Consider the following 27,456-nt stretch of genomic DNA (forward strand, 5'->3'; position numbering starts at 1 on the left):
TGAAATCACAGCTGTGTTTATTTCACTTCAGAAATACATTAACAGCATTCAAGCCATATTAGAGATGGCCAGTGGTTTCTGATCTCCCTGTCCTCAGGGCATTCCACTGTGAGCAACTCAGCAGACAGAGGTGTCCAGGTCAGGGGCTCCAGGCCTTGCTGTAGTCTCCCTCTGCCTCTCATCAGCACTCAGGAGAGCAACAGGGTCAGAGCTCAAGACAGAACAGTCTCCTTTCTGCTTCCGGGCGAGAGGCAGGTCCTGGGAAGGACGACACAGGAGACGCAGACGCTGTGGGGACACCAACAGTAGACAGGACCATCAGTGACATCTGCTAAGAGAGAGACAGGGAGGGAGAACGAATAAGGGGAAGAGAGACAGAGAGGTAGAGAATACCTGACGCAGAGTGCCTGGAGTCTGACTGAGTTTATTCAGCATCCACACAGGGACACAGACAGCAGAGGACAGTGTGAGGCACCAGCCCAGGACGTACGCCCAGCCTGGGTACACATAGGTGTTGTTGTACTTCAGAGGAGAGTATTTGACCAGGGAGTAGATGAAGGTGCTCTGGGGGGAGGAGAGGAAAAGAGTCAACTCACCCATAGAGGTCCCAGACACACAAACATGCACACAGATACCCAATGAGGTACATTTCCAGTCAGCAAAGCAGTGAGACAGAGTTTAAAGGAGGACCCTGGAGCAACACTCACGGTGCACACAGCTGGGGTGATGTAGAGCCAGCAGTACCCAACCAGAGGCCAAGGACGATAGCCGATCATGTCCTCGATGTTGTGATAGAAGAGATCAGCTCCTGCAAAACCCCATCAGTCAAGAGAGGCACTTCAGTGACGATGTGATTACTGATTCAACAGACTATTTAAAGCAGCTGTTGAGATCAAGAAGTAAACAGAAGTATTTACAAGTTGCCACAGACAGACACAGGAGAGTACAGGTGAGAGGCAGACATCTTGTTTTCCTAGTTTCAGACCAGCCTTAGCATTGCTCATTTTGTTTTAACTTTGCCTTAATTGAAGTTAGCATTGTCAGTAGTTTGCCTTAATTGAAGTCAATTCAGTTCAGCTGCTGAGTTGGAGAAAGTAAATAGGTTGTAGAAAGGTGAGTTAGTCAAGGACTAGCAGGAATGCTGTTGCAGGAGGAGCCAGGTATGGCCAGTTAGGTGTGAATTGGGGGCAGGTAGACAAAAGCAACTTCAGCCCATGAGAGAGACGATGTATACGCTAAAACCTAGGAGAGTTGAGACCTTAGAGCAGGACAGCATAGAGAACTGCTGGGTTACAGTAGGTCGTAACCGCAGAAAAGGGCGTGCACAACCCTTCGAGACATCCCAAGAGCTAGAAATGCCCAACAGCTTCCAACTGCTGGACACCGAATTGGACAGTGACAGCTCAGAGGGTGATGGGGGGGCAGTTGAGCACCAGAGCACCATGGTGCCCACTCCCCCCCAGAAGAGGGAGGTAGTTATAGTAGGAGACTCAATTCTTAGAGGTGTAGATCACACAGTGTGTTCTAGTGACAAGGAGACCCGCATGGTATCTTGCCTGCCTGGTGCTCAGGTTGCAGATCTCCCTAAACTAGTAGACGGGCTACTGGCCAAAGCGGGGGAATCCACTGGTCATGGTCCACATTGGGACCAATGACATAGGAAAAGGTAGGACAGAGGTTCTGCAAGACAAATTTAAAGAGTTAGGAAAGAAACTAAAGAGCAGAACTTCCGGTACCTCGTGCAAGGCCAGGGAGACAGGAAGAGATTATACAGTTTAACACGTGTTTGAAATCTTGGTGTAGGGAAGAAGGTTTTAGATTTATGGAGCATTGGTCTTTCTTCTGGGATAGATGGGACCTGTACAAACCGGACAGTCTACATCTAAACAGAAGGGGCCTGTAAGATATTATTTGTTAGAATGTATTTTTCTATGGGAAAATCTATACCATCTGGTTTGGTAGAGGAAACAGACTTTCTCCCTTTTATCTGGTAGCCCTGGTAACCCCTGGTAACCTTATCTGTATGTCCAGAAGACCAAAAGGGACTTATTTTCAGTATTATAATTTAATGATATTAGTTTCCTGTTTTTGTCAAAATAAATGATTATTGCACATCTGTGACTTGACCGCATCTTCCCTCTAAAAACAATCTTAAAAGAGAAAGCAATTGATCTATGAGTTTTCAGTTCAACTATTTATTTAGATTGACTGAAAAACCAAGCATATCAAATTCTCTTACAGGCCTAATGCATTGGGAAAGCGTATGGGCAGAGTAATTGAGAATCTTTTAAACTAAGGGCCAGGGGGGCAGGGAGTTCTGACAATGGGAGATGTTCTACTAAAGAAAGAATACCAAGGGAAACTGTAGTAGGAAAGTCCTGAAATGTTTGTACCTCAATGCCAAGAGTGTAATGAACAAGAAGTTAGACCTAGAAGCCACAGTACTGGCGGGTGACTATGATGTTGTAGGAGTGACGGAAATATGGCTTACAGAAAATGATGGGGATGAATACAAGTTGAAAGGATACACACAGTTTAGGAGAGACGGGCAAAATCGAAGAGGGGGTGGGGTAGCATTATATGTGAAAAATGACATTGAGGTAGAAGAACTCAAATTAGATCCCAATAACGGAACAGAATCTTTCTGGGTTAAACCTTTGAACAAAAGATCCTGAGGATTAGTGGTAGGAGTGTGTTACAGACCACCCAACTCATGTAGCAAGGATGTGGCTGTTATAATGGGGGACACCAAACGAGCACGATGGATTGAATGGTCACTTCTCGTTTGTAAACTTCCTTATGTTCTTATAAGAAATATAAGAAACTTTACAAATGAGAGGAGGCCATTTGACCCATTGTGCTCGTTTGGTTAATAACTGTCCATTAATAACTGAGTGATCTAAAGATCCCATCCAGTCTGACTTTAAATGTTCCCAAATTTTCAGTTTCTACCACATCGCTGGGGAGTTTGTTCCAGATTGTGACTCCTCTCTGTGTGAACAAGTGTCTCCTGTTTTCCGTTTTGAATGCCTTGCAGCCCAATTTCCATTTGTGTCCCGGGTGCGTGTGTCCCTGCTGATCTGGAAAAGCTCCTGTGGTTTGATGTGGTCAATGCCTTTCATGGTTTTGAAGACTTGGATCAAGTCCCCACGTAGTCTCCTCTGTTCCAGGGTGAAAAGGTTCAGTTCCTCAGTCTCTCAGTAGGACTTTCCCTTCAGACCTGGAATAAGTCTGGTTGCTCTCCTCTGAACTGCCTCTAGAGCAGCGATATCTTTCTTGAAGTGTGGAGCCCAGAACTGTCCACAGTATTCCAGATGAGCTCTAACTAGTGCATTGTACAGTCTGAACATCACTGCCCTTGTTCTCAATTCTACACTTTTGACAATATACCCTAACATTCTGTTATGACTCACTGTGTGATGCAAGTTTAATTCTGTGAGACGTCTGGAAGCATGAGATCATTCCTGAGGCAAAAGTGAAAGGCCTCTACAGGAAGTAAAGTCATTAGATGATGCTTTAAAGACAGTGGGGAAGGAGATCGCACCTACCGTACACCCATCCGATGCAAATGGTCTGACTAACTGCAATTAACAACACAGAGACTCCATTGCAAGCATAGTATTCAACCAGCTGGAAAACATATATTCCCCCCTGGAGAGAGACAGACAAGTGACCACATTAGACCAGGAGGATCAAACAGTGTGACCGTTGATGATCAATCTGTTGTACAGATTCTAGTCAATCAATATAATATATGCTGGTCAATTGGTTTCATGAGCCCTTTTACTGGCTTCACAAAGCTCTTAGAGGAGACCACCATTAACAGCATTAACATAAAAATTGCTTCATCAACATCAATAGTTAAGAGAAATCTAATCACCTAATTTCTTAACTTATTGCTAAAAAACAAAATACTCAGCATACTTTATGTGTACTAGAGATGGTAGTTCATTCAGCCCTTGACTCCTGACCTCAGTGAGCATGAGCAGTCCTATCAGGAAGCGCACCGCACACAGCAGCAGCAGCAGGAGCTCCCGCCGGTACCCTCTCCTCAGGGCCGAGGGGAACGAATCCACGATTGCCATCAAAACTGTCTCAACACCCACAAACTGCAGAGCCACAAAACAGACTGTGATTCCTCTGAATACATCTCAGCCCCTTCCCAAAGCTCAGGGCTCAACACAGAGCAGGCACCCCTGGCACTATGGCTCCCTGAAGGAGAATGTTACGCAGTGACAGACTCACCTGGCTGTCCACTGCTAGCAGGATGACCATGATGAAGAAGCAAACGGACCAGAGCTGGGGCAGAGGCATCATGGCCACTGCCCGCGGGTATGTAATGAACACCAGCCCAGGACCTGCAAGAATGCACAGGGGACAATACAACTGACAATGGAAAAGAGCCTGAAACAAATATTACTGTGAGACTGGGAGGGGGACACAGAGAGATGGGGACAGTACAGAATCCCCTTGTCCAGTGTCAGAGCACTACAACACTTTTAAACCTGCAGGACACTTTCAGGAAAGAAATAAAAGATCTGTGTGGTGAGTAAGATACACATTTCATACAATACACTAGAAGATTTTAATATTACCACTAACAAAAGTGTCACAGCATGACACATTCGGATCGAGGATACTACCCATAGGGAGATAGGACATGGTTACCATAGAAACTGTGGCCATTTATTATGTTTTTTGTTTTGTTTTTGTGTTTATTAAATCACTTATTGATTGATAACATTTGCATGTGTTCTTTTTGCTGATTTGTCCAGAGTTTACTCCACTTAAGACTAACTGCACTAATTGGTCGCACTAATTGGGGAGATATAAGCCTGGAAGGAAGGCTGTTACAGCAGAGAGCTTCAGACTATTCGGCACTATTTGTTCTTGGCACAGCACGGAAGCTGTCTAAGCCAAGCCACGCAGTGATCAGAATAAAGCTGCATGGCACTTAATTATCGCATCACAGTTTGCAAGCCGATATAGTAATTTTTTGCCATATCGGCCCAATGCTGATCTGCTGATTTCAAAGAGAGATTTACTATTGAAATTACTGTATGGTTGGCAGCTACAGACTGTTGCCCAGTGCTTGCTTGTATTTGGTTTGTTTACTTTTACAACTTTATAAAACTGTTATATTCTTACCTGGTGTCTTGTTTGTGTGCAAAGATCCAAATGTTTTAGGTGCTTAATTTAGTGATCGGATGCCTCGTTAACCCACTAGGAGACCGTGACCAAGTGGGGTTATATGAATAAGACTACAACCTCAGTAACTCTGATGCTGAAGGGGAGTGGCGCAGCCGATCTGCTGCTTACCAGACTCGGCCACCAGTGAGATGGGCACTCCCTGCTCCTGCGCCATGAAGCCCAGCACAGAGAAGACGGCAAAGCCGGCCACGAAGCTGGTGCCACTGTTCAGCAGACACAGGTAGAGGGACTCCCTGCAATGTGAGAGGCCAGGATTTCAAATGTCTCATCAAAAGCACAACGGAGTCTCAGAGAGAGCTGCCCACCTGAATGTCTTGAATATTTCAGTGTTTAATGATTAGCACATACATGGAGGAGTTCTTGGGAGATTGTCTCGTCCCTACTGAGAAGAGGGTAGAAAACCTCTGGACTGTATCAGTGGATTTGAACATTTTCAACAGTAAAAACTCTTGAGGTTTGGGAATTTGAAATGCAAAACGCACCTGTCAGGCTGTGACACTCACCTGTAACAGTCATTGTTATACTTGTTGTAACTGCCAAGAGCTATAAGCAGTCCTGCACAAACACTGAAGGAGAAGAAGACTTGTATCCCTGCATCCATCCACACCTGGGACAGACAGAGATATAGAGTGTTTGGTTATATGTGATGTTAACGTGATGCTGAATAATTCTGGGAGAATCTGCAACTACAGAATAAAAGCATAATCTGGAAAGGCAGTAGAAGAAGAAAATACACTGTGCTATTTTATTCTTAAAGTCCAGCCTGCAGGATTAGAAAACTGTCCAGACAGAGAAGTAAGAAAAAGTGTGTTGATAACTTGCAGATGATCCAACTTCCGGTAAGAGACCGGTCTCTCTGTCTTAATACACATAATGAGGAGGGTCTGTATTTGTGTCGTATTGTACACGGACACAGGGGTCACGAGAGAAATGTCTTCTGAGCTCAAGGCTGTGGGAACATCGTGTGTCCTGATGTACCTGTGGGTCAGTGAGTCGGGCGGGGTCGGGGTAGAGGTAGAAGAGCAGCCCATCAGCGGCACCAGGCAGGGTGAGCCCTCTGACCAGCAGCGCCAGCAGCATCACATAGGGGAACGTGGCTGTGAAGTACACCACCTGAGGGCAGACACACGCAGTGGGCTTCTTTAGTTCTTTAGTCACCTACAGTGAGGGAAAAAAGTATTTGATCCCCTGCTGATTTTGTATGTTTGCCCACTGACAAATAAATGATCAGTCTATAATTTTAATGGTAGGTGTATTTTAACAGTGAGAGACAGAATATTAACAAACAAATCCACAAAAACGCATTTCAAAAAAGTTATAAATTGATTTGCATGTTAATGAGGGAAATAAGTATTTGACCCCTTCAACTTAGTACTTGGTGGCAAAACCCTTGTTGGCAATCACAGAGGTCAGACGTTTCTTGTAGTTGGCCACCAGGTTTGCACACATCTCAGGAGGGATTTTGCCCCACTCCTCTTTGCAGATCCTCTCCAAGTCATTAAGGTTTCGAGGCTGATGTTTGGCAACTCGAACCTTCAGCTCCCTCCACAGATTTTCTATGGGATTAAGGTCTGGAGACTGGCTAGGCCACTCCAGGACCTTAATGTGCTTCTTCTTGAGCCACTCCTTTGTTGCCTTGGCTGTGTGTTTTGGGTCATTGTCATGCTGGAATACCCATCCACGAGCCATTTTCAATGCCCTGGCTGAGGGAAGGAGGTTCTCACCCAAGATTTGACGGTACATGGTCCCATCCATCGTCCCTTTGATGCGGTGCAGTTATCCTGTCCCCTTAGCAGAAAAACACCCCCAAAGCATAATGTTTCCACCTCCATGTTTGACGGTGGGGATGGTGTTCTTGGGGTCATTCCTCCTCCTCCAAACACGGCGAGTTGAGTTGATGCCAAAGAGCTTGATTTTGGTCTCATCTGACCACAACACTTTCACCCAGTTCTCCTCTGAATCATTCAGATGTTCATTGGCAAACTTCAGGCTTGTACATGGTGGAGAGTTTGGAATCTGATTGATTGATAGCTTCTGTGGACAGGTGTCTTTTATACAGGTAACGAGCTGAGATTAGGAGCACTCCCTTTAAGAGAGTGCTCCTAATCTCAGCTCGTTACCTGTATAAAAGACACCTGGGAGCCAGAAATCTTGCTGATTGATAGGGGATCAAATACTTATTTCCCTCATTAACATGCAAATCAATTTATAACTTTTTTGAAATGTGTTTTTGTGGATTTGTTTGTTGTTATTCTGTCTCTCACTGTTAAAATACACCTACCATTACAATTATAGACTAATAATTTCTTTGTCAGTGGGCAAATGTACAAAATCAGCAGGGGATCAAATACTTTTTTCCCCTCACTGTATAGTGCTCACAACAGGAACACAAGCCGGCTTCTCAATGCAGTTTTGAACATACTGTAAAATATTATTTGTTAGAATGTATTTTTCTATAGGAAATTCTGTGTTATCTGGTTTGGTACAGGAAACAGACTTGTCTCCTTTGATCTAGTTCCATAAAAATTTGAAGGAGGCCCTGACATGACAAATTACTTGAGCATGAGTACAAAGTCCATTGTACCTGTCCTCTGATTGGCTCTTAGCCATATTCCAAAGACCCCCCCATTTCTAGGTTACATTACTATCACACACCCTTATCATGGTGTCATGCTGACAAAATGTGATTGGTTGAAAGGAAACCTTATAAAACTAGGGACAAACAAAGAGAAGTGAGTTCAAAGAGAAGACAACGTCAAGAGAAGAGCAGGAGGAAGAGAGAGAGAGAGACACACCCGCTGCCTGACCAGACTGATCTAAACTGCCCCGTGAGGAGAAATCGGGTATTATCTGTTTCTTTCTGTAATTCAGCAGAAGCTTAATATTACTTATTTTCAGTAATATAATTGAATGATATTAGTTTCCTATTTTTGTCACAAATAAATGATTATTGTGACTTGACCGCATCTTCCCTCTAAAAAGAATCTTGAAAGAGAAACCAATTGACCAATTCTCTTACAATCCTGACACAGAACGGAGCCGGATAGCAGAGTGTAGCAGAGCTCTCTAGATTCCTCACTACAGGGTGGAGGGTTTGAATTCTGTGTGAGATCCTGCTGTGGTACCTTTGAGCAAGGTGCCTTCACCAGATTGCTACAGTGAAAGCCTGGCTGTATTATTTAAACTAAGATAGCAAACTACAATGTTGCTCCCATTATGTGTGGAATGGCACATAGCCATGCAGCAAACAAGACCCCATGGAGAGAGGACTACAACCCATCAGGGAGACCTCATTGGATATGCCGTACCTGCAGTATACCGTGACAACACTGTACTGAGAAACACATCAAAGAGGATGTAACTATGTATTACTTTGAGACTATGCTGAGACTGCCTTGGTGTCAGTTTTGGAGTTTTCCAGTTCCTGGGAGAATTGAAACTGATAAATATTGAAGGACAGTCGAGAGACTGTGACGAAGGGAAACAGGAGTTTTGAAAATAAAAGGGTCGACCAATAGAGTGTTTGTGTAGGTAATGAGACCAGAGACCACAAATACATTGTGATTACTTGTGTAGGTAATGAGACCAGGGACCACAAATAGAGTGTGACTGTTTTGTAAAAGGTGAACAAAACAAATAAAGATCGAGGTTGTGAAAAGACTGTAGACTTTTTGCGGCACAAATCAGCACAAACACAGCACAAATGAATGGAATAGCTTTGGTGATTATTTAATTATATGGGGTGCCAACTTCACGGAGGTTTGTGACCAGACTCTATGGGTATTGAGACCAGGGACTACAGTCTGAATTATGGCAGCACCGGATCTGTCTGTAAACGGCTTTCTTAAAGAGAAAGGTGGAAAAGAACAGATGGGATCCCGTTTGGATTCCGAGACAACATAGAAAATGGTGGGGCAAGGAAATCAATGATAAAACTGATAAAGGAATCATAGTTTTGTGCCACATTAATGAACTACTGGAAAATACAATAAAGGAAATGGACGTGGGTCAAACAAAGTTAGTAAAGGAGCTGGGAAATAAAGTGGAAGGATTAGAAAATGAAATTGAAAGACGAGACAAAAAACAAAAAAGTCAAATAGGGAAAGTCTGAAAGCTGAAGAGGCTTGGGAAGCTGAAGAGGGAATTTGTTTGGGAAAGAACATTGCTGCTGCTTTCACCACATGGGTTTGCTGGGGGGTAATATTGGTTGAGGAATGAGAGAGGATGTAGAATTAAGTGTGTAAAAACAAATACATACGGAAACAGAATGAGGAAATGTTTTACCCTGTTGCACTCTGAACTTTCTGTGTGAAGGGTGCTATATAAATAAAGTATTATTTATAATAAGTGCTGGTCTAGCTTATATTAGTATTTTACATATGTGAGATTCACAAGTCCTCCTCAGTCCTCAATACTGCCTGAAGAAACCTATATAATGTTTTATATTAATATTATGATGATTATAATTATTAATACTATCAAGAAAGTGTATTTATTGCTGCTCTAGAGGTAGGTGTAGAGGTGTAGAATTGAGAACAAGGGCAGTAATGTTCAGACTGTACAATGCACTAGTTAGAGCTCATCTGGATACTGTGGACAGTTCTGGGCTCCTCACTTCAAGAAAGACATCACTGCTGTCACTGCGTAACATTCTCCTTCAGGGAGCCATAGTGCCAGGGGTGCCTGCTCTGTGTTGAGCCCTGAGTTCTGGGAAGGGGCTGAGATGTATTCAGAGGAATCACAGTCTGTTTTGTGGCTCTGCAGTTTGTGGGTGTTGAGACAGTTTTGATGGCAATCGTGGATTCGTTCCCCTCGGCCCTGAGGAGAGGGTACCGGCGGGAGCTCCTGCTGCTGCTGCTGTGTGCGGTGCGCTTCCTGATTGGACTGCTCATGCTCACTGAGGTCAGGGGTCAAGGGCTGAATGAACTACCATCTCTAGTACACATAAAGTATGCTGAGTATTTTGTTTTTCAGTAATAAGTTAAGAAATTAGGTGATTAGAGAACAAGGGCAGTAATGTTCAGACAATGCAATGCACTAGTTAGAGCTCATCTGGATACTGTGGACAGTTCTGGGCTCCACACTTCAAGAAAGATATCACTGCTCTAGAGGCAGTTCAGAGGAGAGCAACCAGACTTATTCCAGGTCTGAAGGGAAAGTCCTACTGAGAGACTGAGGAACTGAACCTTTTCACCCTGGAACAGAGGAGACTACGTGGGGACTTGATCCAAGTCTTCAAAATCATGAAAGGCATCGACCACATCAAACCAGAGGAGCTTTTCCAGATCAGCAGGGACACACGGCTTCGGGAACACAAATGGAAATTGGGCTTCAAGGCATTCAAAACGGAAAACAGGAGACACATCTTCACACAGAGAGTCATCACTATCTGGAAAAAACTCCCCCAAGTCTTCAAAATCATGAAAGGCATCAATGTTTGGGAACATTTAAAAATAGACTGGATAGGATCCTTGGATCATCCTTAATGGACACCAAATGAGTACAATGGGTCGAATGGCCTCCTCTCGACTGGACACCTTCTTATGTTCTTATATAAATGGACATCAGGGTCAGATGCCATAGATTAAATATGTCTGTCAAAAATATAAAGAAAATAATTGGAAAATTTAATTAATCTGTAGTAACCCCATAACCCCAGTGACTCCAGGTGCTCACCTTCCCTGCAGTCTTCACCCCCTTCCAGACACAGAAATAGCAGATGATCCAGGAGAGCAGGAGGCACAGGGCCAGCTCCCACCTCAGGCTGCCCACCTGGTCGATCCCCCTCGAGACACCCAGCACTCGCCTCCTGCAGGGACCAGAGGAGTCCATTCAAGGTCATATTATACAATGAATAAGCTTGCAAATGACCTAGATAGGGTCAAGAGGCCTCCTGTGCTTAATGTCTTTTATTATTAGTGTGTGTTTCTGTGTGCGTGTCTTTTTGGAAATAAACTTACTCCCAAAACTCCTGTACAGCTGAGGTTGCCCTTATGGGATCTGTGCAGTTGGAAGTGTGGTTCTGCTCATCAAACTCCACACAGGCATCTGTCAGAGGCACCAACACAGAGAGCAGTGTGACCTTGTGTAAAACAGTGTGGAAGAGATTCAACAGAGCAATACAAATACAGATCATTCTGAAGAGATTCAAGTATACTAATGTATGATTTTACCAATTCAGGATCATTAAGAAAAAGACAGACGTTCAACTGCTGACAGAGAGGAGTTGAGACCCACCTGCTAACCCAGATGGAGAAGAATCGGCTTTGATCATCCTACAGGTTGGAACTAAGCAGCGTTTTCCATAGACCTTCTGACTGTGTGGCGGTTTGCAGTTTTTCCAGAACTAATATTTGATCATTTGCATGTTTTCTATTTTCCCTTGGCGGCACATTCACCGGATAGATACTGTTGTTTGACTTTCCCTCCAACCTTATATATCTTTCTTAGTTTTTCTTTGATGTGTGTATCAGGGAGAGTGAAAATGCTGAAATGTAATCCAGTAATGTTGAATGCATTGAGTGTTTGACGCCTTTATTTTTAAATTGTATTCAAAAATAAAGGGACGGGCTATCTAAAACCATAAGCAGAATAACTGCCTGTAAACAGTTTGGGAAGTACTGGGCCAACATTATACATGGGACAACTGGAGGGGCTATGTTAAGAAATATTGGTGTTCCTGTTACAGTGCTCCTTATTTTGAGGACCATTACCAAGAGGCCCTAAACTTTTATATGGATACTAGTTTCCCTTGTAATATATTATAATTGTCCGAAGGTGCAGTTATCAGGCAGCACTGTGGGGTAGTGGTTAGGGCTTTGGACTCATAACCAGAAGGTTGTACCCCTGGGCAAGGTACTTCACTTAGATTGCTCCAGTAAAATGCCCAGCTGTATAAATGGGTACAGATGTAAGTCGCCCTGGATAAGAGCGTCTGCTAAATGACAAATAATGTAATGTAATGTAATAAGGGTCGGGCAAAAATCCTTTATGCAGTTTCGCTAGACGGTTATGTCCTGGTGGCTTAAGTATACCTACATGGTGCCCGAACATATAAACAAACCCCCACTTTATTACAGCGTACCTTGTGCCTATACACACACGAGATAGAACAAGGTTTTGTAATGTACTTGAGAGCCAGTGATACTGGATGTGATACTAAGGGTCATTCTCTGCACTGGTGTGACGATATTGGCGGCAGTACCTGTGTTCCAGGTGTGTCCACAGCTGGCCCAGGGCAGCTCTGAGCTGAAGGAGGAGAACAGGTAGAAGAAGGCCCAGGCCAGGACGATCATGTATGTAGTACCACCATATAGCAACATGACGAAAGTGCAACTGCCAATTCCTGTAGACAAAGCATGAATATTTTACATGTTTCGAGATAAATTTTATACATGAAATGTCATATATTCAAATCAATATTGTGCCTTCTAAATCAAAGCAGGCTTAAACTTCAGAAGCACTATAGCTGTAGGTATGGCATAAGCTGTGAAAGGAAGCAAATGGGAAATCTAGCCTTCAAACAGGGGGCAGATCTTCCTCCAGCAGGCGGTGCCCCCTAGGCTGGTGTACTGCCCCACAGCCGTCTCCAGGATAAAGAGAGGAATGCCACCGGTCAGCATGAACAGGACATAGGGGATGAGGAAGGCACCTTCAACAAAGAGAGAAGGTAAATATTTCTAAGGAGGTTTCACATGAAAACCCTCAAGAGCAACAACAGTGTGTTTGATAAGTATGTGTAGACCATGCTTCCACAGTGGGGCCCTTGAAACTAGAAACTACAGCTGAAGATGAGCTGAGAAAAAATAGAGACATCATATAAGACACAGGCTTATGCATGAGATTTCAGCAACAATGTGTGAGACTGTGAGATGGGGTCTTAATGCTTCCCCACTGTACAACTTACTATATCAAACGTGAACGGTTTCTGTCACCGCATTTCTGGAATGTGAAAAGTCTCAAACAATGACAGTTTGCAAACGTGAGAACTATGTGAATGTCTTGTGCTCACTGTTGTATAGTCAAATAATGTATTTCTTACTCTTCTCTTTGACATTTCTGGCTTGGATTTATTTTAGTATTTGTGTTTTATTCCATATATACTTATGTACTATTAGTAATGTCCTCTTAATACTTAATTCAATGTATTATTATTACTTTATTATTATTATCAATATATAACACAAATGGAAATTGGGCTTCAAGGCATTCAAAACGGAAAACAGAAGACACATCTTCACACAGAGAGTCATCACTATCTGGAACAAACTCCCCCAAGTCTTCAAAATCATGAAAGGCATCAATGTTTGGGAACATTTAAAAATGAATATAAATGGACATCAGGGTCAGATGCCATAGATTAAATATGTCTGTCAAAAAACACAGAGAGTAATCACAATCTGGAATAAACTACCCAGTGATGTGGTAGAAGCTGAAAGTTTGGGAACATTTAAAAATAGACTGGATAGAATCCTTGGATCACTTACATATTAATGGACACCAAACGACCACGATGGGTCGAATGGCCTCCTCTCGTTTGTAAACTTTCTTATGTTCTTATGTTCTTAAGAATATACTAGTATTACCATCCATTTGTCATTTGTATGACATATCCTTCATTATTTTTTAATTAAGAGCATTGTGAACTTTCAATTATTTAATTAGTCAATTAATTAATCAATTCTACCAAATATCTTATTGGCTCATCCTTTTTAAGACACTTTAGTTTTGCTGAAAGTTTCATTACATTATCTTAACTTGTATTGGATATATGATCTTTTTTAATGTTTTTCAATGATAAACCAATGGAAAAAAATTGTGGAATTATCCAAGTGTTAATTGGATATACCTTCCTTAATAAATAAGGTACAGGTGTGGTTTTGGTATCAAAATTAAATAATATTCAATAATTTTTAGCTTCTATCAGACAGTACTTGTAATATTAGTCCTTTTAATCCCAGCATTTTATCACGCTTCTTGCGTTACTAATACTTGCATTATTGATAGATTTTCCCCCCTGTATTCATGCACTTTGTATTGCACTTATGTTGTAAGTCGCCTGGATAAGGGCGTCTGCCAAGAAATAAAAATAATAATAATAATAATAATAATAATAATAATAATAATAATAATAATAATAATAGATGTCAGGGGTAATTGGTGACGTTTCAAAAAAGGTGCTTTTTGGCTGTGCACTGTTAGGTTACTGTTCCTGAAGTAAAAGCTTTGTGTTTGTGTTGTGTTCTTTGTGTGATTGGGGTGTGTGAAAATCTTTCCATATATCAAAGGGGGAATGACTGATAAAGTTTGGGAACCACAGTTTTAAGTGGTTTTCACAGTTGTTTATTTTAGTTTCAGTGCCACTGCAAAATCCTGTTCTGTCTCTGAGTGTCCCAGGATTACAGGGGTGGGGGCAACCCTAGGGCACAGAGACTGGGAGCATCATGGGTATGATTGAATTTGAAGTTTGCTAAGCAGTTTGTCGTGCATGATTTTCTGTAATTAGCTGTGGAAAACAATGCATTTCTGAAAACATAATTGATTCATTGACCTTCTCTCACAGCTTTGTCTTTTGGGCAGTTAATTACATGTGTGTGTTCTTGTAATGTGCAAGTCCTAAAGACATCGATAGGTTTTGTTGCTAAAGTACATTATGACAGATGTAGTACATGCAAGTTTCAAGATATTTATGTGTATAATCCAATATTATGGTTTGTGTATTCATTCCAAATAAGATATACAGTATATGCAGTAATCCTGGGTTTTATATAACAGTTGCTGCTCTTTGTTAGATTTTCCCGATTACAAGATTATTGACACATTTAGTTTCATGGCAAAATTTGTTTTCACATTCACCTCCTCCATTCTTGTAGCACAGGTACGGAAACCTCCACACGTTCCCCAGCCCGACAATCTGCCCAGCCACAGCCAGGAGGAACTCCCACTTGTTTGCCCACTGCCCCCTGTCCTTTATCTTCTGCCCCTTCTGCCCTGGGCTGCTCTCCTGCAGTGTCAAATCACACTGGGCTTCGGCCTGGAGATCCTCAGCCATGCTGAAAATGATGCGGGAAAGTTGAGAAGATATTGAGCAAAACGACTCTAATTGCCAAGATTCTCCTCAATAATGTTTAAAACCTAAGAGCAATTGATGAGAGTGAATGGAAAAATACAGTATGAAGTATCACATGTGAAACTTGCGTTGCAAGTTCTTTTTTGAACTACAAGATGTTCCAATACTCCAACCCAACACTATCTAGCAGTGCTGATGGGGAGAGAACGTATAGTTTGTATTTGATTGTCTCATGTCAGTAATTCCTTGCATATAATATACTACTGAGTGTTGCTGCTGCCGTATAAATTGTATCTCAAAGCCATGATGGTTGAAGTCTTTGCTGTATAACTGAGGTTGTATGGCAGGTGGCTTCTCTTGTGCAAAATGAATACTGAGCTGACCTTAGCGGACTCCTTGGTCTGCTTTAAAACGACAGGTTGCGAATGCAACCCCGGTTATCCAAGAAAGAGAAACCGCCCAGAGGGAGAGGGGCTATACAGTTACTCATGGGAACTCTGTGAACGTAAGTGTATCAAAGCTGCCTACTGGACCGGGGGGGGGGGTCCCCCTCAGCAGACCCCCTCTTCCATCTGCTATAATTAGTGGGACACACACCCCCATTCTTCCTCTTTTGCCGGAGCCAGACTTCCGCACGACAACCCAGCTCTGGGCGGTTTCTCTTTCTCGGATAACCGGGTTGCATTTGCAACCTATCGTTATCCTTCGAGTCGAGAAACCGCCCACAGGGGGAGGGGTGAGTGTATACCCAATGCGTCGTGTGGGAGGCCGGCAGCAGAGAGATGAGGCTGCCGCAAGGCCGCGGCCAGATAGGGCAAGGCCTCAACTGCATCGGTAGAACAGCCGAGGTAGGGGAGAGGCCGGGGGCCAATCCCTACCATGAAGAAGGTAGAAGGGCACATCTGAGGCACAGCCTACGAGGATGTGCACGACCAGTGGTGCACAGACGGAGGGAAAACTAGGAGGGGTAGCAGGGCTCAACCACCGACACTGGACGGGAGGCCAGGGGCAGAGCCAACAAGGCTACTGAGGCTCGACTGAAGCCAACACCGGATGTCCTATAGAGGAAGCCGGGCCTGTCACGTCCAGTCTGTAGAAGCGAATGACAGCACAGATATTAGGAAGCGGGGCACCTTGAAAGAGGGCCCATGAAGCTGCCAGGCCTCGAGTGGAGCGTGCCACCAGGTGTTTGGGCACTGGAATGCACGTGGACTCGTAGGCCATAGCGATTGTGTCCACAATCCAGTGGGACAGCCATTGTTTAGAGACGGCTTTCCCCAGCGTCCGTGCCGCGTAAGACACAAAGAGTTGGTTCGTAGTGTGGCTCCCCCTAGTGCAATCCATGTAGCACTGCAAAGCCCTAACCAGGCAAAGCAGGTGCAGTCGCCTGTCCTGTTCGGATGAGAAAGGATGGAAAGCCATCAACTCCACCGACGAGTTCACATGGAAGGGTTAGAGGATCTTAGGGAGGAAAGCAGGGTTACGCCGGAGCGTGACCCTGGACCCATCGCCAGCGAAGTCAGTGCAAGTTGGGTGCACCGAAAGTGCATGCAGCTCACCTATGCATTTCACAGATGTGATGGCCAGCAGAAACACCGTTTTCATCGAGATCAGCCTCAACTCAGCCGAGTGAAGTGGCTCGAAGGGGGACTTTGGAAAGTCCATCCAGCACTACGTCCAGGCGCCACGCTGTTAGAGAAGAAGCACGTGGGGGCCAAAGCCGACGTGCGCCCTTCAGGAACTGAGACACCAGGAAATGTGCTCCAGGTGATGCACCGTCAATGTGGACATGGCATGCAGAGATGGCCGCCAAGTACATCTTGAGGGTGGACGGGGCCCTGCCCGCGTCCAACTGCTCCTGCAGAAACTCTAGGATCACCGCTATAGGGCAGGTGACCGGGTCATGAGCTCTCTCCAGGCACCAGGAGTGGAAGGCCTGCCAAGCGGTACGAGTACTGCAACCTCGTAGAGGGAGCCCTCGCCGATTGGATGGTAGCCACCACTGCCTCTGAGAGCCCTAGGGCTGAGAGGCGTTCCCGTTCAGGGGCCAGACCCAGAGCTGCAGGAGGCCAGGGTTCGGATGCCACAGTGTGCCCTGGGTCTGCGACAGCTGGTTTGCCCAGAGGGGGAGCTGCCAGGGCGACCTGGGGGCGACCAGCAGGACTGTGGCTCTCTCCCTACTGATCACTGCCAGTACAGCTGGGAGAAGAGGGAGTGGCGGGAAGGTGTAGAGGAGACTGCGTGGCCACGGGTGCGCCAGCGTGTCGATCCCCAACGGCCCGTCAAGGTCTCGGATGGAGAACCATTGAGGGCAGTGCGTGGACTCTCGAGTGGCGAAGAGATCTACATGCGCCCTGCTGAACCAGTGCCAAATCTGCTTCACCAGTTGTGGGTGAAGCCGCCACTCCGAGGCCAGGGGAGGTCCTCTGGAGAGGAGGTCTGCCACTGTATTGGAGCGACCCGCGAGATGAACTGCTCGGAGTGAGCAGAATAGGGGATGCGCCCAGAGCAACAGGTGGCAAGCCAGGCGATTGAGTGCAGTCGATCGGAGTCCGCCCTGCCTGTTGATATAGGCCACCGCAGCCGTGCTGTCCGTCCGGATCAGCACGTGATGGTCCTGCAGGACTGATGTGAAGTGTCTCGTGGCCAGGCAGATGTCTAGGAGGTTGAGCACATTGATGTGGGGGGCTCGGTGAGCTTCGCCCCACACTCCCCTGACTCCGCGACCATTGCAGACGGCGCCCCAGCCGTGGTCTGAGACGTCCGTTGTCACAACCACTCAGTGGCAAACCAGCCCGAGGGGCACACCGAGGGTCAAATTCGAAGGGCTCCGCCACCAATGGAGTGCCTTCCAACATGCCGGAGTGACACACACTCAGCGGAGGCGATCGCGTAGTGAATGCATGTGAAGAGCAGCAAACCACCGCTGCAGGGGCCCAGTGGCAGGGCTTGAGACGCGGCCGCCAGGAGGCCCAGCAGCCTCTGGCATAGGTGCACCGTCACACTGCCTCTCAACCGGAAGTGGGAGAGGCACAAAGTGATGGCAGTAACTCTCAAGGGCACCAAGAAGGCGCGCATGGCAATGGAATCGAGGCACAACCCTAGAAACTGTGCCTGTTGAGTCGGCGTTAAATGGCTCTTCTTCCAGTTGACCCAAAGTCCTAAACCATGGAGGTGGTTGAGGACCTGGGTTGTGTGGGCTAGAACCTGCTCCCTGGATTGTGCACACACAAGCCAGTCGTCTAGGTAATTCAGGATGCGGACACCCTGAAGCCACAGGGGGGCCAGGGCGGCATCCATGCACTTGCGAGGGGCTAGCGACAGGCCGAAGGGGAGGACAGCGTATTTGTATGCCTTGCCCTCAGAGATACAGAGCTGCAAAGTGTAGAAACTTCCTGTGGTGCTGCACGATCGGGACATGAAAGTAAGCGTCTTTCAAGTTGATCGTGATGAACGAGTCCCCTGGCCAGATGGCATGGGAGATGGTGCGCTGTGTGAGCATCTTGAAGCGCAAAACCTGGCGGTGGCGGTTCAGGGCTCTTAGATCTAAGATCAAGGTCTGGGTAGCATTGTGGGTAGACCTGAGCCAGCTGAGCAGACTGTTCCCTCGCTCGCAGTGAGCGGGTGAGCATGGCCTTGACCACAGAGCCAAATGTGAACCCAGGTAAGATAGGCGCGTCAATAAAGCGGGCCCTGTCCGTCTCTGGGACACGTCTGGCCTGGGATAGCCACAGCTGGCGTCGCGCAGCCACCAACCCTGCCAAGGACCGGCCTGCGGCCCGGGCGCCGTGACGCAAGGTGTCCACCAGGAGGTCACCTGTAGCTGCCAGTTCTCTGAGGGGGCCCATAGACTCAGGGCCAAGGGTCTCTATCAAGCCAGCCATGTAGAGAGTAAACAGGCTGGCGGTTGTCTGCAGGCATGACATCTGGGCCCAAGCTGCATAGGCTTTTAGGAGAAGGTGCTCTGTAGCCCTGCACTGCCTGTTAGGGCAGGCGAGGTCCTGGGTTTCAGCCGACACCGGTGGGAGTGACACCAGGGTGGCAATGGTTGAATCCACCAAGGGGAAGGACAGGAGACCTGCTTCCTGCCTTGGGCTCGGCTAAAGGCCTCACTGCCACGTGTCGGGACGGGAGCCGAAGCCGGCCTGTTCCACGTGGCCTGCAACTCCGTGAGGAAGTCAGACAGCATGGGAAACGCTCTTGGGGGCGGTGGGAAGGGGCCCGGCATTCAAAAGCGACCGCGGCGGGGCCGGGTCCTCCGGCCATGGGACCTGCAGGTGCTGGGCTGCATGCTGGACTATATCAATAAAGTCCAGCGGTGGCAGCAGTGGGGGGGACCACCTCAGCTGCGGCGGTGGATGGGGCCAGGGAGGGGCTGGCCTCCTCCTGGCTCCGCATGTCCTCATCCACGTCCTCTGGGTCAGAGACCAGGTAGGACAAGCTGTCTCCTGCCCACGAGGCCTCCAAGCTCCCTTCAGTGAGGAGGGATGCCATCAGTGGTGGGGGCTCCCTGTGCCCAGAGGGCGGAGCTGGCTCAGAGGGTTGAGGAGCCACAGTGTGAGCCTGTTGTGGGGCCATTTGAAGCTGCAGGACGTCCCACAGCTGGTCGAGGTGGTCATTGAGTGCTCGGACATCAGCGTGAGGCCGGGCGGAGCATCGTTGTCTCCTGCTAGGGGGGGAACCCAAAGCAGGGGAGGACGGCTGGTGAGGACACCTGTGCACAGGGCGCCCCCATAGGGGCGGCTGTTCGGAAGGAATAGCAGTAGGCGATAGCAGGGACAGGGTGGGCGAGAGCTGGAGCAAAAGCACCGAGCCTGAGGCCTGAGAGGCACTGGCCTGAGAGGCCGTAAGTGACCTCTGGCCAGATGCCCTGAGCAGTCTGTCACGCAGGGGTTGAATACCAAACTGCGCGCAGATAGGGCAGAACTGCACCTCCTCCATGGCTCTGTGGGCGTGCTCAGGACCTAAGCAGACCATGCAGTGCTCATGAGTGTCAGCACTGGGCATAGCAGCGGCGCAGGAGGTGCAGAGGCGTGGGGTGGTTGCGGCTCCGCACTCCATCCTAGCGGGGATCGGGGGCTGCTCAAGAGATATGATAGACACAATAGGTGGATATACACTTATAAACACACTATTGGTAGCCAAAAATAATATTCTCTACATGCAACCAGGTCAATAGAGAGTAAATATCCAGACAGTGAAGCAATCACTGGTGGAAAACAACATGTACTACACTCTATCAACAGAGCAGCAGTAGCGTGGTGGAAGCAACCAGGCAGGTGACAATGAAACGCCGGCCGGTGTGAGCACCTGTGGCTGTGTAACAGGTACTACACAACCTAGACGCGTCACCAGCAACTCAGGGGCTGTTATGGTTGGCCGCGAGTGCAGGCACTGCAGCCTCTGATGACACCAGCTGCGCTGAACCCACAGGCACAGAGACAGCGCCGGGCTCAACGCGCCGGGGCCCGCAGATAGCGGAGCACACAGTGCAAAGTCATGGTCGATGTGAAGATCACACTGGATACAGCGGATACATACTCAGACCTCGGGACTTGCAGTGCAGCGTCGCCGAGTCGCGGACGCACCAGGCAGAAGATCGCCGGGGCCCGCAGGTACGTGCGTTTAAACACTGAGGCTGACTGGACACACTGGACGCGGCGGAGATGCACTCAAGCACTCAGTGTGCAGGCAAGAGCCATTTCCCTGAACAAACACACAGAGCCCTAGGAGGAAGGGAAATGCGATCCCAATCTTTAGCCGTAGCCGCGGGCTACAGTAGATGGTGTAGACGGGAAGGTGCTCCCTTCCCGGCTCGGGATCGGCGGGAGTCCGGGGACCGAGGGGGCCGAGCGGACTTTTTTTTTTTTTTTTTACCCGTGCTCAATTGCCTGAAAAGAAATAGATTGCTGTGGAAAGAAACCCTGCTGATAAAGGTTGTTAGACGCAGCAATACAATTTAATAAGACAATGAAAGTCTATATGTAGATTGTGTTTAATGCTCCGTGGATCGAGTCCCAGTCGTGAACGGCAAAAGAGGAAGAATGGGGGGGTGTGTCCCACTAATTATAGAAGATGGGGTCTGCTTGGGGGGGGGACCCCCCTGGCCCGGCAGGCAGCTTTGATACACATATGCCCCGTTTCCACTGGCGGACGGTCCGGCCCCGGACGCTTAAACGGGTGTTTCCACTGGCTAAGCATCCGGACGCGCTGTGTTTTGTGGCCGGTTAACAATTTGGTGCTGGACGCGTCCGTAAGCGTCCGTCCACTGAGGACACGAGTCCCAGTCAGAAGAGAGGAGCGCTGGAATGAGACACAGGAGGAGAGCAGACATTGTGTCGGAGATATAATCTCAAGTGCCTGTGCGATCACGAAGAAATTAGTTTAGCTGCTGCTGCTGCTGCGTCACAGAGGGGAGCTGTCTCTGTGTCTCTGTGTCTCTGTATCTCTGTGTCTCTGTATCTCTGTGTCTCCGAGTCTCTGTATCTCTGAGTCTCCGAGTCTCTGTATCTCTGTATCTCTGAGTCTCTGTATCTCTGTGTCTCTGTATCTCTGTATCTCTGTGTCTCCGAGTCTCTGTATCTCTGTATCTCTGTATCTCTGAGTCTCTGTGTCTCTGAGTCTCTGTATCTCTGTGTCTCTGTGTCTCCGAGTCTCTGTGTCTCTGAGTCTCTGTATCTCTGTATCTCCGAGTCTCTGTATCTCCGAGTCTCTGTATCTCCGAGTCTCTGTATCTCTGAGTCTCTGTATCTCTGTATCTCTGTATCTCTGTGTCTCTGAGTCTCTGTATCTCCGAGTCTCTGTATCTCTGTGTCTCTGTATCTCCGAGTCTCTGAGTCTCTGTATCTCCGAGTCTCTGTATCTCCGAGTCTCTGTATCTCCGAGTCTCCGAGTCTCTGTATCTCTGAGTCTCCGAGTCTCTGTATCTCCGTGTCTCCTAGTCTCTGTATCTCCGTGTCTCCAAGTCTCTGTATCTCCGAGTCTCTGAGTCTCTGTATCTCTGAGTCTCCGAGTCTCTGAGTCTCTGTATCTCCGAGTCTCTGAGTCTCTTTATCTCCGAGTCTCTGAGTCTCTGTATCTCCGAGTCTCTGAGTCTCTGTATCTCCGAGTCTCTGAGTCTCTGTATCTCTGTATCTCTGTATCTCCGAGTCTCTGAGTCTCTGTATCTCTGTATCTCTGTATCTCCGAGTCTCTGAGTCTCTTTATCTCCGAGTCTCTGAGTCTCTGTATCTCCGAGTCTCTGAGTCTCTGTATCTCCGAGTCTCTGAGTCTCTGTATCTCTGTATCTCTGTATCTCCGAGTCTCTGAGTCTCTGTATCTCTGAGTCTCCGAGTCTCTGAGTCTCTGTATCTCTGTATCTCTGAGTCTCTGTATCTCCGAGTCTCTGAGTCTCTGTATCTCTGTATCTCTGAGTCTCTGTATCTCTGAGTCTCTGTATCTCCGAGTCTCTGTATCTCCGAGTCTCTGTATCTCTGTGTCTCCGAGTCTCTATCTCCGAGTGGCAGTCTTACTAACTAATAGAGTGAGCGCACCTCCGTTCTGCCCAATCAGCACTGCCCAGCCAACTGCGTACATGCCCCCATTAAAAACAAACAGCAAAGCGCTGTGCAGTGGGATTAGGGCATCTGCAGAGTCAGAGCGATCATTAGGCAAATTAATACCAAAGAAAAACAGCACTTCGGAAATATGGGATTATTTCGTGACAGACACCGAACAGAAGAAGGTCATTTGCAAGAGCTGTCGTGGAATTGTACTTGAAAAAGCACCACAGCCGGCTATTTGAGGAGTGCATTGCAACCTCATCCGACCGCTGGACAGGAGATGTACAATCCCTCTCGCACATATTGTAGCCGAGTTCCAATCCCGCAGATCTGTGCATTGAATGCAGGTTTAAAGTTGAGAGGAATTGACACACGTGGAATATTACGGCACAATAGCAGACTTGTGGTCAAGCAGGACAAGCGACCGTGTCTGAGTCTCACTGTGCACTTTATCAATGAAGACTTGCTGTCTGCAAACGGCAACTTCCCTGTAGGCCACACAGGACACAATATTGCCCATGGACTAAGGGAGTGTTTATGCTTGTTTATTATCTTTAAGTGTTGCTTTTGTCTTTTAGATGTTATTGATTGAATATAATCACTTTGAGACTAATTGTTTGTATAACTTAATTACCTGCTTTATGATTTATATTTCACTTATTGTTAATTGCATTGCTTTCTGTGAAGCACTCTGCTCTTGTTAAAGAAATATATACAAGTTTTTAATTATTATTGTTGTTAATTACATTAAGTCTGGCAAATGCAAAACTGTACCATCCCCCAACCCCGCTCTTACCGGCGGAAACACCGTCAGCTCGCGACTATTAGCTCAGATCAAAATTGGCCCGAGGCCACACCTAGTTGCCGACCCCTGTACTAGACTACAAGGCAGTAGAGGGTCTACAGTTAAAGGCATGTTGTTCTCTAATTTAGAGTGTGTGCTGCACACTATTGAGAATATTTGAGCTGAAGCTTGACTTTACAAAATTAAATCGCAAATCAAATCGCAATCGCAATATCTCTCAGAAAAATCACAATTAGATATTTTCCCCAAATCACCCAGCCCTAGTTATTATGTTTAAAAAAGAAAAGAAAGAAGGAGCATAAGGTAGCTGCGGCTCGCCTTCCATTCTCGCGTTCGCTCTGCACAGCGTCAAGGAACCCGCGCTGATGACGTGTGATTGTCTGCGCGGCAGTATGCAAATATGGATTGACAGACAGGATGGACATCCTATCATTGCATTCGGACCAAATGCAATGATTGGTTGATCATTTTTCAGTCCTGTACCTTCCACAGAATATATATAATATATATATATATATATTTTTTTTTTTACATTTAGACCACTGAGAGACTTTCAACCAGTATAACAAAAAATGTTTCTGGAAAAGATTGCACACCCTACCTTTAATCTTCAATATTGATTACATGTTGAAATATAAACATAACTAATTACTAAATTATTTGACATTAATGATATTTCAGATGATACTGTGCTGAAAAAAAAGAAACTTACAACAGCATAAGATGTCTTTCGGCTGGCTTCAAAGGGGTTTGTGCACCTTTCAAGTGGTCAGACTAAGAAACCAGGTTAGACCAGTTAAGACTAGAAAACCAGCATAGGTTGGTTTCATATGGTTGATTTGTTTTCATCAAACTAATTATCATTATTACTTTTGGCAGGTAACTAAAACAGGTTCCCGACAAATTGCTTTAAAATATTTGAAACATAATAAAACACACACCTCACCTGTCCTTGCCTCACTGTTTATGCAGCTTTCTCTGAGAACTGCAAGCAGAGACGACCCAAATTTGAAGATTAAAAGCTTCAACTATCTAAATTTCTTATGAAACTGTTTATCCTATCCAATCATCGTTGTTGCAATAACCATTATGAATATAAGCTGCACTTATATCAAGTTACACACTAACTAATGGAGCAAACGGTTATTATAACGCAGTGGCCTTAACGATATATTCACTGAGGTTAGTTAGTCTACTTTTTACTTTAAATAAACTCCTAAAACATAATGGTAATAAACGAGATGTACTACACAAACAACATTATATTAAGTACCAATATACACGAGGTGAATTCAAACAAGTGCTACACGAGCACAAATACAGGGCATATGTGATTTGGATTTGAAGCTTGAAGTTACTGCCAATGATCAAACTGTCAATATTAAAACAAAAAAAACAATGACCGCAAACGGTAAGAAACCTGCACCGACAGCACAAACGAACGAGTCAGAAAAGGAGTGCATGACTGACGTCACAGATCATTTTGTTATTTCTATGCAAGGGAATTACTTTCAGAGTTAGTTTTAATGGCACAGCACCAGTTTGGAGCGATTTGAGCGAGATGGGATGGAGAAAGACGTTGCACAAACCAGCACAAACGTTAATTTTTGCGGCACAAACACAGCACAAATGAATTGAATAGTTTTGGTGATTATTTAATTATATGGGGTGCCAACTTCACAGAGGTTTGTGACCAGACTGTATAGGTATTGAGACCAGGGACTACAGTCTGAATTATGGCAGAACCAGTTCTGTCTGTAAACAGATTTCTTAAAGAGAAATATGTTAAGGTGGAAAATAAAATTAATATGGACATGAGTCAAACGGATAAATGAGAATTGAGAGAGGATGAATAATTAATTCAGAGGTGTGTACTAAAAATAAATTAGGACATTTTTTTACGAAAAATATAGATAAATGAAATTAAAGTGAATTGAGTTAAAATCATGAAACTCCAGGAAATTCAGACTGGAAGAGAAGCCGTGAGACAGTGCCACACAGAAAGGATTTCCCCCTCAGGAGAGGGGGGGCAGTGTCAGTGGCTGTGGCCTTGGCCTCCCAGCTGTATACCTTCCAGACAGCACGGTTTCACACCAGAGGTTGAGATAGCAATGGGGGAGAGAAGGGGAGCAACTTTGTAAATGCACGGATTATCATATTATAATAATTTAATTATAACTACCTTTGCATCTGTCTTCACAGGCAGGAGCATTAGTGGACACTGGAAACAATTAAATAATTTGGACTAATGCTTATGGCAACCAAAAGGCCCTTTCCAGCCACCTAGCCCATTGTGCTAGCATTGAGCCTTCAAAAACCAGCAGTAAGTACAAATGGTCCAGAATAAGACTAAGAGAGTCATAAATGACTATTAATAGAATTATAGCGTTACTTTATACAGAATGCGATTTAATTTTTTTTTTTAAATCAAATGGGTCTTACAAATAAATAAATGTATTTATAAATGGTAATAATACAAATCGATACATATAACTGGAATATATGTAGCGGGTCACTACACAGCTTCTAAAAGGGGTTTCAAGTAATTTAACACTGACTACACCACCTTGTGTTTATAGAGGGCAAGGTCCTGTAGATCCCCTTTAACTTCCCACACAGGTTCTTTAATTGGGGGAGCAATTATAAAGTGCACCGTGTAAGGAGGAGGCAGAATTTATATATAACAATGTTTATTTTGTTAAAACAAGATAAAAAATAAAATACTGAGATCAGTTGTGCAAAATACAGCAACTGATTGTGCAAAATCTAGCAATAATAAATTACAATATTCCCAGAACAGCAAGTCATTCAATTAAGAAGTTGTCAATATCCAGTATGAGTAGGCAGCACTGTGGAGTAGTGGTTGGGGCTCTGGACTCATAACTGGACTCATATTGTGGGTTCAAATCCCAGGTGGGGCGGTGCTGTTGTACTCTTGAGCAGGTACTTCACTTAGATTGCTCCAGTAAAATGCCCAGCTGTATAAATGGGTACAAACGTAAGTCACCCTGGATAAGAGCAAATGACAAATAATATAATGTAATATATCTCTGTATCAAAGGGAAGTTAAAGTTTAAATATCAAATGAGAACCAAATCAAATCCAATTAACACGAATCTCGAAACAAGTAACCAAATGGCAAAACTCCAAACATGAAACCCAGATCTCACAGTAAGAGTAACTATCTTCTAATAGATTAAAATAAATACGCTCACTCACTCGCTGCTCTGCACTTTCACAGTCAGTTCCCCGCTCTCTCTCCCATCTCAGAAGTACTTTTAAACCCCAGGGTGAGCTCCGGTTGGCAGCTCCTCGTCAAAGCAACAGGTACGCGGAGCCATTAATGTGACGCGGAAGCAAAGTGTGTGTGCAGCCTGCTGAGAAAGAACACAGACCCGCCAAACAACCTCCAACACACAATCCCTGGCAGACGAAAATGCACACACAGCCCCACCTGAGCCCTCGCTACATATACTTCTAGTAAGAAATTAGCGAAAGGAGAAAGAACAGCTGTTAGGATATAGAGCAATGTTAACCAAAGTTCAAGAAGGTTTGAGAAAGTTGACAAGGGTTTGAGAGTTGAAAAGGCTTGAGAAGCTGGAAAAGGAAAGTTGGTTTTGAAAAAAAAAAATAATAATGTGCTGCCATTTTCGTCACATGAGTTTCTAAGGGTAATTGAAAGAGAATACAGAGGAAAATAAAGAATTTACTTGGTGTAAATTAATGCAATTTTTATATAAGTAATTGACTGAGACAGTAATAGTAAGATTAAAGTTAAGAAACTGGCAGTAATCAGTTTCAGAAAGTATCAAGCAGACAGAAGAAATAAG

General features: G+C 45.6%; 2 protein-coding genes across 3 annotated transcripts; both read right to left on the minus strand.

Annotated features, from left to right (window-relative positions):
* LOC136749119 (sodium- and chloride-dependent GABA transporter 2) lies at positions 1 to 27,456 on the minus strand. 2 transcript variants are annotated; one of them, XM_066703081.1, is made up of 15 exons: positions 26,846 to 27,456; positions 15,067 to 15,263; positions 12,728 to 12,862; positions 12,416 to 12,556; positions 11,172 to 11,259; positions 10,888 to 11,020; positions 6,190 to 6,324; positions 5,715 to 5,818; positions 5,320 to 5,444; positions 4,246 to 4,358; positions 3,972 to 4,109; positions 3,549 to 3,651; positions 708 to 808; positions 394 to 564; positions 1 to 288 (listed from the first exon to the last, which is right to left on the minus strand). In XM_066703081.1, exons 2-15 carry the CDS (start codon positions 15,260 to 15,262, stop codon positions 118 to 120), a joined length of 1,854 nt encoding a protein of 617 aa, XP_066559178.1. In that variant the 5' UTR covers position 15,263; positions 26,846 to 27,456; the 3' UTR covers positions 1 to 117. The 2 variants fall into 2 exon arrangements, with proteins under 2 accessions (XP_066559178.1, XP_066559179.1); XM_066703082.1 differs by lacking the exon at positions 15,067 to 15,263.
* On the minus strand, positions 22,218 to 22,855 carry LOC136750490 (octapeptide-repeat protein T2-like). Its single transcript, XM_066705648.1, has 2 exons — positions 22,813 to 22,855; positions 22,218 to 22,768 (listed from the first exon to the last, which is right to left on the minus strand). Exons 1-2 carry the CDS (start codon positions 22,853 to 22,855, stop codon positions 22,218 to 22,220), a joined length of 594 nt encoding a protein of 197 aa, XP_066561745.1.

Source organism: Amia ocellicauda, chromosome 5 (assembly GCF_036373705.1).
Source record: "Amia ocellicauda isolate fAmiCal2 chromosome 5, fAmiCal2.hap1, whole genome shotgun sequence".
Taxonomy (NCBI): Eukaryota; Metazoa; Chordata; class Actinopteri; order Amiiformes; family Amiidae; genus Amia; species Amia ocellicauda.

What these genes read in the sequence shown, in the direction of transcription:
- LOC136749119 (XM_066703081.1), bottom strand. Translation starts at nt 15,262, where the DNA reads ATGGCTGAGGATCTCCAGGCCGAAGCCCAGTGTGATTTGACACTGCAG. An exon ending in GTGCTACAAGAATGGAGGAG is followed by an intron (nt 12,863 to 15,066) that starts GTGAATGTGAAA and finishes TCTTTGTTGAAG; the next exon opens with GTGCCTTCCTCATCCCCTAT. An exon ending in CTCACTGGTGGCCGAGTCTG is followed by an intron (nt 4,359 to 5,319) that starts GTAAGCAGCAGA and finishes GCATTCTTGCAG; the next exon opens with GTCCTGGGCTGGTGTTCATT.
- LOC136750490 (XM_066705648.1), bottom strand. Translation starts at nt 22,855, where the DNA reads ATGTACGCAGTTGGCTGGGCAGTGCTGATTGGGCAGAACGGAG. An exon ending in GCTGATTGGGCAGAACGGAG is followed by an intron (nt 22,769 to 22,812) that starts GTGCGCTCACTC and finishes ACTCGGAGATAG; the next exon opens with AGACTCGGAGACACAGAGAT.